Source organism: Rhinolophus ferrumequinum, chromosome X (assembly GCF_004115265.2).
Source record: "Rhinolophus ferrumequinum isolate MPI-CBG mRhiFer1 chromosome X, mRhiFer1_v1.p, whole genome shotgun sequence".
NCBI lineage: Eukaryota > Metazoa > Chordata > Mammalia > Chiroptera > Rhinolophidae > Rhinolophus > Rhinolophus ferrumequinum.
In genome coordinates, this window is record NC_046284.1 from 47,608,316 (window position 1) to 47,628,678 (window position 20,363).

Sequence of the window (20,363 nt, forward strand, 5' to 3'; positions counted from 1 at the left end):
AGCCAACCCCATAGGGAGAGCTGGAGTTAGAATGACCCTTCAGAATTATACTAAGTTGGGCTGAGATGGTCAAGCCTTCATACCCCTTTATTACTCAGTCACTGTGGGCTGCCCCAGAAAACTTTGTAACCTTGAGTGAGGCAACTCTCTGTACCTGAGGCAGTCCCTGAAGGGGCTAACAGCTGAAGGAAGCTTGCCAACAGTTCTCTCAGCAGCTCATCCAAAATGTCCTTTATGGAAATGGGAGATGGGCAGGCACATTACAGTATCCACCACAGGCACCAACTCTTTAGTCTCAAAATTGTCAATTAAAAGTAAAGAATTAAGGAGCTTCTGGGTCCACATGGCGGAGTAGGTAAATGCTGTGCTCTCCTCCTCCCACAACCACATCAACATTACAACTAAACTATAGAACAACCATCACTGAGAACAACCTTAAGTCTGGCTGAACAGAAATCCTATAACTAAGGATATATAGAAGAAGCCACCTTGAGACTGGTAGGAGAGGTGGAGACATGGAACGGGCTGGACTCACACTCATGTGGGATGGTTAAAAAGAAGGAGAAATATCAAAGCTGTGGAGGACCCCCTGAGGAGCGAGGGGTCCCAGCCCCACAACAGGCTTCCCAGCCCAGGGTTACAGTGACAGAAAGAGATGTCTCCACAACCTTTGGCTGTGAAACCCAGCGGAGATTGTGGCTGGATGAGACAGAGAGCAACTGGAGTCCCAGGCTTTCCTCATAAAGGGCCCATGCATGGACTTACTCACTGACAGAATCACTTGCTCTGAGCTCCAGCACTGGGGTAGCAGCTCAAAAGGTGCCAGGGACACATGGGGAGGAAGTGAATCTCCTGGCTGCAGGGCGAGGGCTGGAAGGGTAGCTTTCTCCCAGACAGAAGTGCTAGCAGAAGCCATTGTTGCTTTGTTGAGCCTTCCCACCACCCAGCCTGTACAGGCAGGTGCAGGTGGGCACCATATCTGAGGCTTTAATCAAATATGCTTGGTTGATGAGGGTAAGTTCTATACAGAAAGATCCAGTGAATGCATTATAAGCAATGATGGAATTAGACTATCATCATTTTGTAACCCCAATAAATTATTTTCAAACAATGAACGTAAATTGATAAAACAAAAGAGTAAAAGGTTAAATGGGAACTTTATACAGGTATGCCTTGTTTTATTGTGCTTTGCTTTATTCGCAGATGTATTAATTTACAAGTTAAAGGTTTGTGGCAACCCTGCCTTGAGCAAATTGGTTGGTGCCATTTTTCCAACAGCATTTGCTCACTTTGTGTCTCTGTGTCACATTTTGGTAATTCTTGCAATATTTTAAACTTTTTCATTATTATTGTATTTGTTATGGTTATCTGTGATGAGTGATCTTTGATACTACTATTGTAATTTTTTGAGACACCATGAACCACACCCATATAAGATAGAGAACTTAATCAATAAATGTTGTGTGTTTTTTGACTGATCCACTGACTGGCTGTCCCTCTCCTCCTGCCTCCCTATTCCCTGAAACAGAACAGTATTGAAATTAGTCCAATTAACAACCGTACACTGGCCTCTAAGTGTTCAAATGAAAGAAAGAGTTGTGAACCTCTCACTTTAAATCAAAAGCTAGAAATGATTAGGCTTAGTGAGGAAGGTATGTCGAAAGTCAAGACAGACCAAAACCTAGGCCTCTTGAACCAGTTATCCAACTTATGAATGCAAAGGAAAAGTTCTTGAAGGAAATTAAAAGTGCTACTCCTGCAAACACACAAATGATAAGAAAATGAAACAGCCTTATTGCTGATATAGAGAAAGTGTTAACAGCCTGGATAGAACATCAAACCAGCCACAACATTCCCCTAAGCCAAAGCCTAATACAGAGCAAGGCCCTAACTCTCTTCAATTCTGTGAAGGTTGAGAAAGCTACAGAAGAAAAGTCTGAAGGTAGCAAAGGTTGGTTGATGAGGTTTAAGGAAAGAAGACTTCTTCAGACCATAAAAGTGCAAGGTGAAGCAGCAAGTGCTAAGGTAGAAGCTATAGCAAGTTATCTAAAAGATCTAGATAAGATAATTAATGAAGGTGGCTACACTAAGGCTGTTTTCAATGCAGACTAAACAGTCTTATATTGAAAAATGCTATCTAGGACTTTTATAGCTAGAAAGGAGAAGTCAGTGTCTGGCTTCAAAGCTTCAAAGGACAGGCTGACTCTCTTGTTAGGGGCTAATGCAGCTGTTTACTTTAAGTTGAAGCCAATGCTTATTTGCCGTTCCCAAATTCCTAGGGTCCTTAAGAATTATGCTAAATCTACTCTGCCTGTGCTCTATAAATGGAACAACAAAGCCTGGATAATAGCACATCTTTTTACAACATGGTTTACTAAATATTTTAAGCCTACTGTTTGACCTGCTGCTAAGGAAAAAAAAAGATGTCTGTCAAAATATTACTGCTCATTGACAATGGACCTGGTCACCTAAGAGCTCTGATGGAGATGTACAATGAGATTAATGTTGTTTTCATGCCTACCAACACAATATCCATTCTGTAGCCCATGAATCAAGGAGTAATTTCTACTTTCAAGTCTTATTATCTAAAAAATAGCTTTTGTAAGGCTATCACTGCCAAAGATGGTGATTCCTCTGATGGATCTGGGCAAAGTAAATTGAAAACCTGTAGATGATTCACTATTCTAGATGCCATTAAGAACATTTGTGATTCATGGGAAGTGGTTAAAATATTAACATTAACAGGAGTTTGGAAGAAGTTCATTCCAACCTTCATGGATGACTTTGAGGAGTTCAAGACTTCAGTGGAGGAAGTAACTGCAGATGTGGTGGAAATAACAAGATAACTTGAATTAGAAGTGGAGCCTGAAGATGTGACTGAATTGCTGCAATCTCAGGATAAAACTTTAACAGATGAGGAGTTGCTTTTTATGGACGAGCTAAGAAAGTTGTTTCTTAAGAGGGAAACTACTCCTGGTGAAGATGTTGTGAAGATTGTTGAAATGACAACACAGGATTTAGAATATTACATAAACTTTGTTGATAAAGCAGTGGCAAGGTTTGAGAAGATTGACTTCAATTTTGAAAGGAGTTCTACTGTAGATAAAATGTTATCAAAGAGCATTACGTGCTACAGAGAATTCATTCCTGAAAGGAAGAATCAATCGATGAGGCAAAGTTCATTGTTGTTTTATTTTAAGAAATTGCCACAGCCACCTCAACCTTCAGTAACTACCACCCTGATCAGTCAGCAGAAAGGGAAGACCCTCCACCAGCAAAAAGATTATGACTTGCTAAAGGCTCAAATGAGGGCTAACATCTTTAATAATAAAGTATTTTTAAACTAAGGTATGTACATTGCTTTTTTAGATGTAATGTTTTGCATACTTAATAGACTACAGTATACTGTGGACGTAACTTTTATGTGCACTGGGATACCAACCAATTTGTGTGACTGTGAGATTCACTTTATTGGGGTGGTCTGGAACTGAACCCACAATATCTCTGAAGTATCCCTGTAGTGGAATATTCAGGCTACGTCCACCTGAACCCACTGATCATCACCAACTGTTGAACAGTATGTACCTCCTGATTTGATGCAATAGGCAATATACAGCACCATCTATGAGCATCCCTGCTTAAAAACAAACAAACACAAACAAGAACAACAACAGCAAACCATTGAACTGGAATCTAATGGAGCCTTTAGAGCCAACTTACAGTTTATAGTTAAGTTACACTTATGAGTGTGCCTCCAACATGAGGAGCAAGCTAAGTGACAACATGAAGATGCCAACAGACAAATGAGAATATAGGCATTCAACAGTACAAGTGACTTGGTTTCTTCAACAACTCAATAGCATGAAGAAAGAAAAAGGGAGACTGTTTTAGATTAAAATAGATTGAAGACACATAACCAAGTACAATGTGTGCATCTTGTTTGGATCTAGATTGTAAACAAACCAAATGTAAAAAGTTATATTCTGTGGAAATCAGAATATGGACTGGGTATTAAAAGATATCAAATAATTGTTAAGAATTTTGTTTAGTGTGAATGTGGCAATATGGTTATGATTTTTAGAAAGTTTCCATATTTTTGAGGACAAAAACTATATAGGGTAAAATGACATGATGTTTGAGATTTGCTCTAAAATATTCACAGAAATAAAAAAAGAAGAAGAAAAGAATATGTAAAGTAGGTATGTTAGTCTTGATAATTTTTGAATCTAAGTAATACGTATTTGGGGATTTGCTATACTATTCTCTGTACTTCTTTTGTATTTAATTTTGTTTAAAGATACTAAAAAATAAAGAAAGAGAAATGCAAAGGACCCAAAGGGAAAAACAATGCTCAAAGGATACAGTTACTTATAGAAGAGGAGAAACAAATGTACAATAAAGATTTGAGAAGATATTCAGTTTCACTGGTAGTCAGGGAAATGCAAATTAATAAGAAGATACTATTTTTTATTCAACCTTTATTGGTAAAAAGTTAAAGGATCAGGATCATCTACTTCAAACCATAGCTGGGAGGGCAAATTGCCTCCATCTTACAGTATTTATTGAAAGTAAACATGGAGATAGCCCGATGGCTCAGGTGGTTGGAGTACAGTGCTCCTAACACCGAGGTCGCTGGTTTGATTCCCACATGGGCCAGTGAGCTGCTAAGATTAGCTGCTACAGCTAAGATTGTGAGCAACAGCTCTCCCTGGAGCTGGGCTGCCATGAGCAGCCAGAGGTCGACATGGGCTACCCTGTGCTGCCATGAGTGGCCGGTGGCCAGCGTGAGTGGCCGGCAGCCAGTGTGAGTGGCCAGCAACTGGTGAGAGCTGCCGTGAGCTGCTGTGAGCGGCCGACCGATGACCAGAGACCGACTGCCTGGGGGTGTGGGGAGGGAGCGTAAGGCTCATAACACCAGCACGGGCCAGGGAGCTATGTCCTATACAACTAGACTGAGAAACACCGGCTTGAACTGGAGTGAGGCCGGGGGGAGGTGGAAGAAGGGGGGGAAAAAGTAAAGATTATATTGCACACAGCAATATTCTATAGAAATAATAGTACCAGAAATTAATGATATGTACGTGAGGATGTCTGAAGTGGGACTTTTTGTATTACCAAAAAAAAAAAAAAGGATGAAAGAAAGAAAGAAAACCTGAATTATCATAGAGGAATGGTCAAATAAATTATGCTTTATCCGTACCAGGGAAAGTTATATTTAAAAAACATTAAAAATCTTTTTTTGTGTGTATAATCAGTATATGTTTAATAGCACAGAAAGTAGAAAGTACAAATAAGAAAAAAACCCTCATAATTCCTGACCTGGAGAGCTCATTTTGGAATACATCATTTCAAGTGTGTGTGTGTGTGTGTGTGTGTGTGTGTGTGTGTGTACACATGCATATGTATGTATACTTGTTTTTCCAATAAAAAGGTATCACATTACAGAGTGTGTTGTAACCTCTTGTTTCCTTCATTCCCTCATGAATATTTTCCACATCGATATTCATCTACAAACACGACCTTTAAGAACTGAATAGTATTCCAGTTTATGGATACTCCCCATAACTTAACCAATTCCTATTTTGGGGTATTTAAGTGCATTCCAATTTCTCGTTTTATAAATAGCCTCCATGCAGGCTTGCAAAGCTTTAAACATTTACCAATTGTGTTCTAGAAAGTTCTGGGTGCTTCTGGAGACATTTGAGCTAGAGTAGTCAGAATTCTTTCCAATCACCCAAGCCTGCTATCTTCCCAGATAGCACAACTGTGGTCTTTAGAACTTGTAAGACTTGTCTTATCCTGCCCGTTAGTCATGCAGCCTAACTGGAACTCTGTTCCAAAAATCCCTACACCCTCTCCCTCCTCTCGCTCATTCCCGCCCCTCCCCACGCACCCGCCCCTTCCCCCCCCACACTCGCCCCCCTCCCCTCCACACCCGCCCCCTTCCCTCACCCCCTCCCCCGCGCTTTCCCGCTCGGCGGCCTGGCCTATGGCAAGCGCCAAGAATTAATTAGGGGCGGGGATCAAGGAGCGGCTGTCAGGAGGTCGCCATATTTTTGTACGGCCCGGAGGCCGCCCTGGCACTCGGTGGGTCGGGAGAGGTGCTGACAGGGCGGGGCCGTCGCTCGGCTCTGCCTGCCTCACCCCTCCCGCCCGGGACAGGTGGCTGGAGCACGCCCCGCCCCCGCCAGCTGAGGGTGGGATCGAGGGAGGGAGAGCGGGTCCCGCACGGCGGCCGCCAGCTGCGAGTGCGAGTGAGTAAGGGCCAGCCCGGGACGGCCGGGAGAGGAGTCCGGCGGCAGCAACCGAGTACCGTGGCGGCCAAAAAAATGCTCCTGTACCGAGGGGCCCCCGCGTGCCCTGGCGCGCCGGGCAGCGGGCTGGTCCGGCCGGGCGGCGGCCCTCAGGCCTTTGGGATCCGCCTGAGCACGGTAGGTAGGGGGCCCGAGGGGGCGGGCGCGCGCGCGCGCGCGCGCGCGCGGGCCCCGGGGCTGCGGGGGGCGCGCGGGGAGGGCCCAGTGGGCCGAGGCCTCACGCGGGACGGGACCTTCTCTCGCCCCCAGATGAGCCCCCGCTACCTACAGAGCAACTCCAGCAGTCACACGCGACCCTTCAGTGCCATCGCGGAGCTGCTAGGTGAGTGGCGAGGGCGGGCCTGGCCGCATTCGCCCAAGGCAGTGGTGCCAACGTGGTGCCGCGGACGCGAGAGGAATGTGCGGAGCCGCGCGGGGCGGGCCGGGGCTGGGGAGGGGGCGTGGGGACTGGCCCGGCTTCGCAGGCGGAGGACGGGGACGGCGCTCTCTCCAGGGACTAGGTTCCGCGAATAAAGCTGAGGTAACAAGGTGTGTCTTAACAGTTAAGACTTCTGTGTGATTTTCCTCTCTGGCTCATGATGTCCCGGCCACTTTAGAATGGCTGAGTTAATAACCGAAAGGAGATGCATGAAACTTTTTGGCCCCAAGGCAGCTGGGATCCACAGGACTGGCGACCGACAGAAGGCGCCAATCTTGCAAAGGGGCATCATAGTAGAGCCGGTAGAGTCATGAGGAAATGTCTGGAAAACGGAGTTCTTTAACTTTGGGGACCAGAGAATCTGGGAATGATGGGACATCTCTTAAGAGATGACACGAGTGCATTTGGCTCCCTGTACTGCGGAGGGCTGGGTCCGTGGTCCACGAGCGCCCTCACACCGCTGGAATGAATACTGAGCACTTAACCTCTCGCTCCACTGGTGTTTGCTTTTAAAGCGTTTTCAGTTGATCCCTGGAAGCCAAGTACACCAGCTTTTGCAGTAGTGTGCTAAATACTGTGTGGAAAGCAAAGAAGGAAAGCATTCCTGGACAAAAGGCAGCAGCATACAGTGCACATTATCAATGTTTCAAAAATTGGAAGAAGGGAGAGATATTTATGGGGCCGGGTAGTACAGAACAAAATCTAGAAAATGGTTTCAAAGCTCCCCAAATGAGCCCCCGTCCCTACTTAAGCATTCACTGTGGCCATGCAGTGTGAGTTGTCTTGGGCTAGAAGTCAGTGGGCAGCTGGAGGAGATGGTCAGGAGAGTTATTTGCAAGGGTAACAGGGTACTTGAATGATTAGTCTGACCATAACACAGAATGCTTACAGTAGGTATGTATGACTTCATTAGAAGGTGCAGGGGAAAAAGTGACATTAACACATTTTGAATCCTAGAGAATACGGATTATTTGAGTAAATCTCTGCATGGTGGAGTGAGACCTATGTGCATGTAGCTTACAAAAAGAAAAAGAGGGAAAAAATAACAATTTACTTGGTGGGAGGTGGAAAACAAATGTGTCGTTAGCTCATAGTGATACCATGCAAAACCATATGCATCTATGCTATACTGTGTGCTGAATTGTATGGGTGATTTAAAGAGTGTTCCATTTGTAATTCTGGATATATAGTTTTTGTCTTAAGCATTAACTTAAAAGAACCTAAGCCTGGCCTAACATATCCCATATGAGTGTAAGTATTTATGTGTGTATTTTATATATATATGTGTGTGTGTGTGTGTGTGTATGTATATGCACACACACACACACACACACACACACACACACACCTGCGCACGTATATACAAACAGATTTTGAAAACCAAATCCCAACTATTTGTAGTCATATTAATAACAGGGAAAATGGAGAGCAAAAAATTAACTGGTAATCCAAAGCTTTCATTTTAGGTTTTCCTTCAACAGTTTTCACCTCCTCTTATGCGTTAATTTTCTAGTGAATCATTCATTCAGTATTTATTGAGTACTCACTGGGCAAGGCTACCATGGTAGGTAAAAACAATTCACTCTCCTAGTACGGTAGGGGAGATAAACTATGTAAAGAAGGTTCATGCTTTGTATAACAACAAACTAGAGAGTGATGTATCAGCAAAGATCCACACATCCTGTGCTGTGGGAGTTTACAGGAGGGAGGGAAGACTACCAGCTTACCAGGAAGAGGAAGGTTAGGAAAGGCTTTGTAGATGAGGTGACATTTGAGCTGAGATTTGAAGGATTGGGACATGTGGATATGGGTGAGGGGAGGAGAGGGGAGGGCATGCCAGGCAAAAGGAACAACTGTGAACAAAAGCATGAAGAATACTGAGTAGTTGAGTTTAATTAGAGCATGGAGTTCACAAATAGTCAAAACTCTAGGTCCTTAGAGAGTTTACAAAGAGCTTTCACAAATACATTTTTAACTTTACTCTTTGAGGTAAATGGCATTATTACTGTAGTTATTATTATGCAGATGAGGATACAGAGGCTCAGAGCATTTAATTGCCGTTTCCAAGGTTACATGTCTAGTGAGTGAGTGGCACATCCAGGACTCAAACACAGGTCTTTTTACTCCAAGTACCAAGTAGGGAATGAAGGTAGAATGGTGGACTGGGACCAGGATGTGACTGGGGATTTGGGGATTTGGCCTTTTAGTCTGAAGTTTTCTCAACAGGGGAATGTTATGATCAGAGCTGTGCTCCAGGAAAGACAATCTTGCAGCACTATGTAAAATGGGTAGGAGCAGAGAGAGAAAGAGTGGTTAGGAGGAGGTCATCACAATCATCCAGGTGAGAGGGAATAAACGCTGTAAACTAAGAAAGTGACAATGGGAATAGAAATAGCAAGATGTGAGAGAGCCTAGGGAAAGTATAGGGTAAGAGAGAGGGCGGGATAAAAAAATGACCTTCAAATTTAAAACTTTTGGTCATTTGAATGCTGATACTATGTGTGTATATAGGGGACAGAGGAAGCACAATAGCTTGTGTTGGAATATGATGGTCTTAGTTTGAGATAATATTTTTAGATACTTGAAAGATGTCCGTAGGGCAGCAACTTGGTCATGGCAAACTTACAGGAATCCACATAGGCCATTCTGGGACAGAAGAAGATGGGAGGCTTGTGAAGTGCTACCTCAAAGCCACATCCCCACTTGCCACCCTCTCTCTCCAGCGAGGCTGTCATAAGGACAGGTTTTCATTGCCTCCCAGGTTCTGATGAGGTATGAGGCTTCAGTTACAATGCTTTGTTAGAAGACCAAGCAGGGGTCAGATGGACTGGGTCACGGGCTAAGGTAGCTTGCCTGTGATCTGGTTTTTCATGCTCTTGCCTAAGTGGTAGGCGAGGGGAGGTAGAGATAGGGTCCTCCTACCAAGGGTAGCATGAGCCAGGTTAGGAGAAAGAAAACTCTTTGGGATCTGGTAGCACATGAGATTGTGGGCCAGGTTGGGGGATAAACACATCCCAGGATCTGCTAGTGCAGCTCTTTCCTAAGTGGTGGACGAGGGGAGAGGAGTAGGGGTTCTGTGGTTGCCCTACCTGTTCATAAGGCTGGGTGGGGTGGGCCACAGGAGAAAATAGCTTTCCTGGGATCTGGTAGCATATGCTAAGTGTTGATACATTTTTAGAAAGTTTAAGCAGCAAGAGGTAGGATTGAAGCCAACTGCCAGATTGGTGCCTTATTGTAAGTTCATTTGTGGAGGCTGGTCTTGTTGTTACTATAATTTCATTTGTTGAGGCCAAGTGAAAGACTACTTAGAATCAACATTAAGTGCAAAGCTGTACTTACTGCTGCAGCCTGCCTGCTGTTCTCTTGCTGCTTGCTGCTCCAGCTGACTCTGGCCTCTTGCATGCCCTTTTCCCCTAGCTTCCAGCCAAGGAGATAAAATGTCTAGCTAGCTACCTTGTAACTCCTCAAGCACCTGTATTAAAACTCTTTGGTGTGTTCCTGTGAAAAATCACCTAGTAAAGTTTGGGCAAAATTTGGAGTAAAGAGGAAAAAAGTAAAAGTGATTTTGTGAGAGGCCTATGAGCTGGTTCATTGAATTCACTGCTGTATAAACATGGAATTGGAATTGGTATGTGTTACGTGTTGAATTGTGAATGTTCATAAAGTATTAAAAAACAATTTCTCTACATTCAAAATTTTCAAAGTAGAAGTGATGTCTTGTTGGTTGACAAGTTAAAAGTATCAGTCTCAATGGCCCTGGCTTTCTGCCAGCAGGAGTGACTGATAGGTTGTAAAAACAATTCAGGGTCTGCTTGCCAAGTAGTTTCTTGAAACAATGGAGGCAGCTTCACAATGCTGAATCCTGTCCGTTAAAAACAAAACAAAACAAAACAACAACCAAAAAAAACAACAATTGCTGCCTCTTATACAAAGTAAAACATGTATTTCTGATAAAGCCACTCTTGCATGTCAAATTTATAATTCCTGCCAAAAGTTGGCCCACTTGATTCACCACCTGACACACGGTTTTGGCCCCACCCAGTCCCTTAAAGATTGCCATATTAGACCTCTTAACCCCCTTCTGGGGCTATTGGTGATACCTTACTGCTGTTAAGACTTTTTCGGGTTACAATCAGTGACAGTTTTATCACTGATTCTGGCAGCATCATTGTGGCCCTTGAAATTAATCTGTCTTGTTTTATTTGATGGACATTCCATACATCCAAGTGGTTATAACTGATACTGTTAATTATATTGTAAAAATTGATATTTTGAATTTGTGTAATACTTCTTTTGCTTGTAAGGTATAAATGTCACAGTTTGAACAGTGGTAGTGGGACCAGTTTACAGACAGTCCCCCACCTGGATCTCTCAGCCTAGCCACGTGATATCAGGAAAGCAGTATAGGATGCCAGGGAAAGGGTAGAGGGTGGAAGGGAAGGTCTCAGTCTTGATTAAAGAGCTAGTAGAGACAGGAGTGCTGAAGGAACCTAGCCAACAGATTGCACCAACTGCCCTCCCACTCGGACCCATGAGTCTTAATGAGACTTTTACACTGACAATTATGTAAATGGCACTTCTGGCTAAAAGATGTGGCCACTAGACAACAACATCCCCTGGGGTTATGGACATGGCGCGTATGTTAGAATATGGGTATATTTGATGTTTTTGGAGTCTTAAATAATTAACCCATTAGGAAGACCTAACTCAGGAAGAATCGTGGAACTCTACCCTTTTTTAACTTTAATTCTAGGTTCTCCGTTTAGTGAGGGTTGGGCTGCCTCACCTTTAAGACTATTACAGTGTACCTAAGCAGAATCACTCCTCTTCTCTCAGCAAGCTTGTTACCATCACCGGGACCTAGGCAGGCAGTTAGTTTTTATTTTAACCTCTAGTTCTTTCAACACCTCTTAGACTATAAACAAGGATGGTGATAATATCTGTGTTCTTTAACAGAGGAGGTGGTATAAACAGTAGAAAATAAATTTTTCACAAATAAACTGTAATGTGTGTAATATGCATCTATTTGTACCAAAATTACGATTCAGCTCTTTCCCACAGCCACCCTTTACTGTATGTGTTCACGAGCAGTGAAGTGGCTAAAAGACAAGAAGTGATAAGATGAAAAGAGAGCAAAGTGCTTTGTATATAGGAGTAGTTATTTTCCCCACAGACTCTGAAGTTTGAAGGGAGAAAGGTAGATTGCAGATCAGTCATTATATGAAATCTGATAATCAGCTTATAACCCCATCTGCCATTATATCTGTTGTTCCCTATAACCTCAGAAGTGCACTACCATTAATGCTTCCTGCTCACCTTTTGGGATATCCACGTGAAGGGAATAAAGGACAGTTTCTCTGTCTTGGGGGTGCTGAACTAGAGATTTTAATAGAATATTAGGAAAAGAGCTCTAATATCACAGATTTCTACCTTTTGCAGATAATGCTGTAGATCCAGATGTATCTGCCAGGACGGTCTTCATAGATGTTGAGGAGGTCAAGAGTAAACCTTGTTTGACCTTCACTGATGATGGATGCGGGATGACGCCTCATAAACTACACCGGATGCTCAGGTAAAAATGTCTGCGTTGTTTTTCTCTTGTCTGGAGTTCATGAACTCTATTTAAGGCTTTATGATTTTCTTTAATATTTTACTTTCCCCTTATGCGTGCAGCAGATATTTATTGAGCATCTATTATGTGCCAGGGTACTGGTTATGAAATAGGCACTGTTCTTGCCCTCAGAGAACTTACAGTCTAGCTGGCAATTCAGACAATTAAGCAGGAATAATAATAAAAGAAAATAAGTGTAATAATAAGAACGCATAGGATGCAATGGGATAAATCATCAAAGGAACCCAGTCTGATCCAGGAGGTCAGGAAAAGCCTTGTAGATGACGTGATTTTTAAGCTGAGATCTAAGGGTGAGTAGTAAAATTTAACAAGGTAAAGGAGCAGGGGCAAAGGGTAAGAGTTCAGGCAAAGAGAACAAATAGAAGGCATTCATACATACAATCTTTGAAGGTTTAGCAGTAGAATTGCGAAGTTAAGTGATATAGATTGCTATTGCCTGAACCTGGTGAAACGATTTATGTTGCCACTTTCAGTTCATTTAATTACTTGGAAAAGTTTGTAGTTGAGAATGTAAGTTTGTACCTTATTATCTTCATATGTCACTCAGTCAAAGATAAGCGTTTCCATAACTCCTTCCTTCTCTCTCCCTTTTTTAGCAAATGAGGTTGATTATTCTTCACGTGGCTTCCTGAACCTAATGTGTGAAGCATGAATAACAATGGAGGGGTTCTGTGGGAGGAAAAGGGTTTCAATCTATAGAAATGGAAAACATTCATTTGATTGTAGTTCTCTTTGAAAGTATTCTAATTCTATAACCCTGTTTGGAGGGAAGTCCCTTTGATCCATCAACGAACAGAAGTGAAATTTGGGCATAACAATTATAGATTTTGTTATGTTTTATCCCTGAGCAGATTGTGTATCTTGTGTCTCAGACCGTCATAATTAGAAGAATATTTGAGGAAAGCTTCTGGAAGTGATGTAAGAACGTGGCTGGTATGTTAGTGAAGTTATGGACCTGGCCCTATGTTTTAGCTTATAGCATCACTTCATATCCTAAAGTTAATATTTTATATTAAGAAAAATATGAGTTTTGATAGGATGGAGCCAAAATATTTATGTGTCTAATACTGTATGTACCAGTTTGTTTTTTTCCTTAAATCATCTTAATGACTCCTTCCCTCTACACTTTATCCCAGTGACATAGGTGTCAAATAGTGGGCCCAGTAAATCTTACCACCTTCCATTTTGTCTGTGGAACTACGTTGGTGAAAGTTGGTGCTTAGAGTTACAAGGCAGGACGAAGAAGGAAGATGATTTCTAAATAATTGCAGCAGTTTTTGTTCCAGATTCATTTAACAAATTTTAACTGAACATCTATATGAATGTCACTGGAGATAAAATGGTGAACCAGACAGACATGGAACTCACTCTCAAGGGCTGACAGTTTAGTGAGAAAGATAGAAAAGGACTGACTAGTAATACAACTCAATAGGCTATCCTACCTAGTGGTAAGTGCTCTGAAGAGTACAGTTTCTGTGAGTACATATGATAGAGGGATCTGTTCTAATCTATAGAATCAAAAAAAAAAAAGCTGCCCTGAAGCAAAGACATTTGAGTTGAAATATGAAGGACGAGTATCATTCATTTAAAATTTGGTTTCTATCCCAAGGAACAAAACAGAGCAAAACAGGCAGAAACTTCTTTAGCCATAGCATTTTTTGACATTATCATGCCAACTGTGTTTCCCACTAATTTGAGCTGGGCAATTTTTACTCATATTTAAAAATTATTTTTAGCGTATTTTTTAATGAGTTCTGGATTATGTATATTATATGTGCTGGTTTTTATTTTTGATCAAATCTTAAACTTGAATGTGTTAGGAGTTCCCATGTATTTAGATGAGATCATTTAATCCCATCTAACTTTTCGCCAACGATTCCACTTACCACAATTTCTTTTTCAAAGGATTGAACTTTCAAGGTAGCTTTGAAAATTATTATTAAGTATATTAGTATTTCTTTTTTTGGTTTGAGGGCATGTTGCTTTTATATTTAAAAATAATAGAGGTAGTTTTGCAAAATTATTAAGCCTGCAGAAATTCTGTTTGCTCTATAACATTTCTTATAATCCTAGCCACATTTTCCAGTTCTTTATGCTACAGTTCCTATTTTCCAGCTAATAAAATAGTTATGTAATTGCAGCAACACTTTTCCCATAAGTACAGAATCCCATGAAAATCATAAAAAAGAAAAGCCTATGATTAAATTTCTTTAAGGTCCACAATTCTCTTTAACTTCTGTGGTTAGTGTGTGAACCAGTTAGTCTATAAGTTCAGCTGCCTTTTTCAGCAAGGTGGAAAGCCTCTCAAAGGTCAAGGATTAAAAGCAGCTATTGATCTGTGGATTGAAGGTATTTGCTACCTCTGCTCAGAAGTGCATTCCTAGTAGATCTGTTCTAAAACAGCCAGGGAATAACATTGAGCTGAGCAGTCTTCCATTCTTTTATATTTCACATTACATCACCAATATGTCTAGGAAACAGCAGTGCCTGTCCTTATATGTCCATGGATTTACTAAGGTTTGTTTCATTGGTCAGAGCCCCTATTTAAATTTACCTCTCTCAATTCTAGAATCTTGACATTTTAAGGCACACAGGAGCAAGCTGCAGTATTCCTGGATTCCACTCAAAGAGCTACTAGTATCCAGGCCCCCTTGGTGTATAAACACTGTTGTCTCTTACATGAGAGGATAGAACAGGACTTAGTGAAGAGAAACCACATGTCTAAGCCACAGTGTCTTTGTGGAAAATGAATGAGCTGTATCAAACCATATAAAATTCATTCCTACAATTCTGTTATTTATTGCAAAGGCTTTCATATTAGGTAGTTATTTGATTGGTATCTAGCATCCATTCTTAATTTTCAGTTAAATAGAACATCTAAAATGGAAACATTAAGCGGAATAAAAGAACACATAAGAACAATTAAGTGGAACCTAACAGCAACACCATCGAGAGCTTCCAGTTCCTCTTTGCTCGTTATTCTTATCCTTTTCCATTTCTGGTTCTGGCCCTGCCCTACTACTTGTCTTCTCAACCTTAGTCATTTGGTCTCCCCAAACTAATACAGTAAGGGTTTATACTTACAAAGGAAAAAAAGAGATAATAGATGGCAGAAGAGGCAGGGATGGCTAGGAAATTCAGAGAGTGATACAGTCTCCCTGTTTTCACCACTTTCCCATGACCACCTAATTGAAGCTTTTGTGGCATTACAGAAGCTTTAAGTGCAAATAACCATATAGATTCATTTCACGTGGTAGGTTACTATTCATGAAGAGCCCTGAGTTTTAGATATGCCATTAGATCTGAAGCAGAGCTGCAGGATAGCACATGACAATTCTCAGAGTGACTTCTAGACTTAGTTTAAGATTAAAATTTGAATATTACTTTATAATATATTGTACATACAGTATATAATTTAATCCTCATGACCGCATCTTTTCTAGCCAATTCTTCACAAGAGCAATAGGAATGCCTGAAACTTACCAACTTCTATAAGTTTATTTCCTGGAATACTAAGGCCCATACAGAGCAGGAACTGTGCTCTTTTGGAATTTTCAAAGTACCAATTGCCCTAGAAATTACCTATTTCTGTGGTTAGATTCTTTTTTTTGGGTAGGATACACAAAGCTCCTGTAAAGTGTTTACTTGAGAAAGACTTAATGGCATTATCATATAACAGTTTGAAACAGAAAATTTCAAAGGCGGTACTCTTTCTTAGGGAGCAAACACAAACCAAAGCCTTCAGGATGTGTAAACCAGGCAGCTCAACCTTGCTCAAAAGAGTAAAAGCCAAGGCCAAGCTGCTCAGATCTGGCATATAGAATGTCTATTTCATCGATGTTGGAGAAGCATGTACTCTATAATATATGAAATCTTTCCTTAGACTGTGTACCACAAGGGCAAGAATCATGTTTTTTATTAACAGTTTGTTGTATCTCCAGTGCTTAGCTCAATGCATGGCACATACTAGGTACTCAGGAAATATTTATTGAATGAGTGGTAGTGTACAGCATTGTAAATTTAGTCAATCTGGAGAGAATCCTTAAAATTATTAGGTTGGTGCAAAAGTAATTGCAGGTTAAAAGGTTAAAATAATTGTACAAACCGCAATTACTTTTGCACCAACCTAATAGTTTTATTTGTGGTGAGGTAAGACACATGAGGAAGATAATCATAACTTTCTAGATTTCCTATCTTTACTTTTTTTGGGTTCTGTTATTTTGTATACTTGCATGGAGAATATATGAAAAGGAAAGGATCTGGCTCCCAGATTAAGCAGATCATAAGGGGCTACAGAGATTGTTGAGGTGACTCAGTGACAGGCCCTTAATAGAACAAGAGAGACTTTATACTGCAGCTGTTTGCTGATATTCAGAGGCAGAACTACCTATTTTTATCCCTTGGCCGCATTCCAATGAACTGTCCCAGCAGATGGAGCAGAGGGTAAGAATTGGAGAGTTATATTTTGGGTGGAGGGTTGAAATTGTTAAGATATATAACCTGACTTTCAGATTTCTAGAGGGTGATATAACCAGTTTAGGGGATGCCTAGTCTAGTACCTCTGACCAATGCTGCTATCTGGTACTTTCATTGTCACCTCTAGGGTGTCCTGAGATAACCATCCTTTTAACCTAGCCTTAACCTTACCATTAGCCATCAGAGCTATTTTATCTAGACACGAAAGCTACCCATGGCCCTGTCCAACTATCCCTGTTAGTCAAAGGAGGCTGCCTTTACATTTCTAAAGTGTGACTCTGGTGTAGTGGAAGTGTTTGTGTACACACAGCCCCACAGGAAAATCAGTCCCATTGCCCCATAGTAATTTCCTATGCTTTTAACTTAATAGTTTTGCCCAGAAAGATCAAAAGTAGGAAAAAAGGGGCTTTTTACAAGTGCTCTTCATTTGTAAGCTAAACATTCTGCCTGTCCCCTATCTTAGGATGCTTTTTACCTTTTTGGTTTCCTTCTTCTGATTTCTTTTTTCTTGTGTAATTACAGCTTTGGCTTTACAGATAAAGTCATAAAGAAGAGCCAGTGTCCCATCGGAGTCTTTGGTAATGGTTTCAAGTCAGGCTCCATGCGGCTAGGAAAGGACGCTCTTGTCTTCACCAAGAATGGGGGTACTCTCACAGTTGGACTTCTATCACAGACCTACCTGGAATGTGTCCAGGCCCAGGCAGTTATTGTACCAATTGTTCCGTTCAACCAGCAAAACAATATCCTTTCTGGAAATGGAGAATGTTGGTTAAAACTTGGTCTCATCTGACTATTTTGATAGAAACCTCTTTCTTCAGGTCAAATCCAGCTATCCAGCGTTTTCATACTTAAAGAGGTACTTGACTGTCTTAAATTTAACTTGAATTTCCCCCCATTAAATACTTTGAAAATAAATGGACTATTGGCCATAGCTTAGAAATGTTTTTGTTGTATGGTAATTTTCATTGTTATGCGATTTGATCTCTCTCTTTCCTCCACCATTCCCTTGGTAAAGTTCCATGGGCCTTCTCTGTTTTTCTGCCTGAAGGTAGCTACATTCCATCATACTCCTAGAAACATTCTATTCCTCAGCTTATCTGATGGCAGAATAGCTCATTTCCCTATACCTGGACAAGCTTTTATTTCTGTTTTACCCAAGCACTATAGCAGTAAAGTTTGAACTCATTGCTTCCAACAAGTCTAAAAATGCAGGCTTTGATCTGTTTCTTAAATACAGAACTGTCTTTATTTACATTGTCTCTTTGAAGCTGTAGTCTCCAGGGGTAACTGATTTCTGTGTTGGTTTCTACAGCCTTTCTTCATTTGCTCCTTTCTTTTCTTCTGTAGCAGTAATGCCCATGCTTTATGTCTGTATGTCCATATTTTGTCTAAACATGCAACCCAAAAAGCAGATCTTCCTTATAGCATCCTCTTAAAATATTAATTTTCCTTTGACTGTGTTTGGTTTTACAAAAAATGATTATTACTGAGGATTCCTTGCCCAGCCTAGAAGCCATCTTGAACTATTCAGTTTTCAACAGTGAAAATGACCTGCTGTCCCAGTTTGATGCCATCCCAGGCAAAAAAGGCACTCGTGTTCTCATTTGGAACATCCGCAGGTATAGTATTCCAAGGGTGATAGATGATAATAAGCAAAGATAGTATGATGAAGCACACTTTAATCAATCTCTAGAGAAACAGAGTAGGTAACTTTTGATACATATCTGTATGGCACTGTATACTTTTCATTAACATTCTTAGAACCACAGCTCTGTTTGAGATAGTGGTTCTTAATTTGTAAAATGTGGAGCTACGTAGGGTGGAGACATGCATATCTTGATTGCCAAAAATAATGAAGACAGTTCAATGTTATTCTATTTTATATTCATGGACACTGTTTTGAGGTCAGTAAATGATAGTTATTTCACTTGTTTGACAATGAAAATGAAGTATGAGAAAGAGACATTAGGGTAATAAAGCATAACATGATCTGTAAAAACGACGACCTCAGTGTTAGTGCTTCAGAGTAGCTGGATTAGAAGTAGAAAAATCTTGAAGCAGATAAATTTGAACTATAGTGAGGCTGGCTTCAGGTCATGTTGAGAGCTAATAAAACAATCTAGACATTCTCTAGGATACGTCATATGTTTAATCTTGTCATGTCAAATGGAATACATTTAACAGTGTCCACCAAAACCTAAAAACCTTTAATATAAAATAGAGGTGTTACTCTTATGCCTAATAGACCAGAGTATCAGATATATTCATTCGTCTTTTTCTCCTTAAGTCAAATGTTTCACCTCATTTCTTAGCTGGGTTAAACTTACATAAAAACCATGCTGGTTTGTGTAGAAAGTACTTTAACTAAAAAGAAAACAAACATAAGGAGATTTTTCACACATTGGTCATTTAGATCTTCTGTGTCCTACTTTGGAAAACCTCAAATAATGTTTTTTTCTGAGGTATTTCCAATGATTTAAACACATTAAGCAGACTTTTTTCTTTATCCATTGTTTCTCAGTTATAGGGTACTAGGTGTTATGAAAATAAAGGATTCCGTGGTCAAATAACTGGGAAAAGCTGGCTTAAACAAAGTCTACCACGTTGCTTTATTGCAGGACTTCTCAGCAATAAAGAGGCTTTAATATGCTAATGTTATTTCAATATGCATTGAAAATATTTAAGAGAGCAATATAGTATGCAGTATTTCCCAGTTTCAAAAAATGTTTCTCCAGCCCTCTTTTCCTTGGAAGATGAATGGTGAGGGGCAAGGAGGACAGGGAACCCCCTCAGAGTATGTGTTATTGTTGAGTGGGGTAGCAATAATCAGGATTATCCTGGAAAATCCAGAGTATACTATTATAGTGACATGGGCTTTATACAAGCTCCATACCTAATGGCTCTGGTCCAGCCCTGAAGGAGGAGCTGCATTTTTACCACAGCAGCTCTGAGGTTGCAGAGCCTGAAGTATGAGGGAGGTATCACTAGACCGTTGACATTGCTCTAAGAGCCAGGAATTGTTTCTCAATTTTATTTGATCACACAACCAAGCCATCTTACCTACCCTCCTTCCCTCTCTCCTGCCCTCCCTCCCTCCCTCCCTCTCTCCCTCTCTTCCTTCCTTTCTTATTTAAGAGTATTTTGGGGAACTGCTGTTCAACAGAACAAATTTTGGAAACTGTTCTGATATATATGTTTTCTCCATAATCCATCATTTGAGTTTTTTCCAGGAACAAAGATGGGTCTTGGCTCTTTGCCCTGGCAGTTGTTAGTGATATAGCTCAGGGTCTTGGAATGGACCAAAGCTAAGTGGCCAAAAAGGGTTATGAGAAGAAGAAAGGTCCTTATAAAAGGAATGAGTATTATTATATTTAAATGATAATTCCATAAATGATTTTATAGAGGACTAGCAAATATATGCTGTTTCTATAACAACCTTTTTTTCTTTCTAAGAAATATGATTAGATCTGGGGAAATCTTGGTATCTCGTTAGTCCTTATATTGTTGCTGAAGTTAGAAGAAG

At 40.8% G+C, this 20,363-nt stretch overlaps 1 protein-coding gene across 4 annotated transcripts in view; it reads left to right on the forward strand.

The window, feature by feature from the left end:
- The first annotated feature begins 6,073 nt into the window (after positions 1–6,073).
- MORC4 (MORC family CW-type zinc finger 4) overlaps positions 6,074–20,363 on the forward strand; it is a 74,717-nt gene continuing 60,427 nt past the window's right edge. For 3 of the 4 annotated variants that reach the window (XM_033120023.1, XM_033120013.1, XM_033120032.1), the window contains exons 1-5: positions 6,074–6,431; positions 6,564–6,636; positions 12,172–12,304; positions 17,363–17,580; positions 18,312–18,459. In XM_033120023.1, coding sequence (XP_032975914.1) covers positions 6,330–6,431; positions 6,564–6,636; positions 12,172–12,304; positions 17,363–17,580; positions 18,312–18,459 — 674 coding nt within the window. In that variant the 5' untranslated portion in view covers positions 6,074–6,329. The remainder of the gene's footprint in view (positions 6,432–6,563; positions 6,637–12,171; positions 12,305–17,362; positions 17,581–18,311; positions 18,460–20,363) is intronic. The other variant, XM_033120042.1, reaches the window with a different exon arrangement.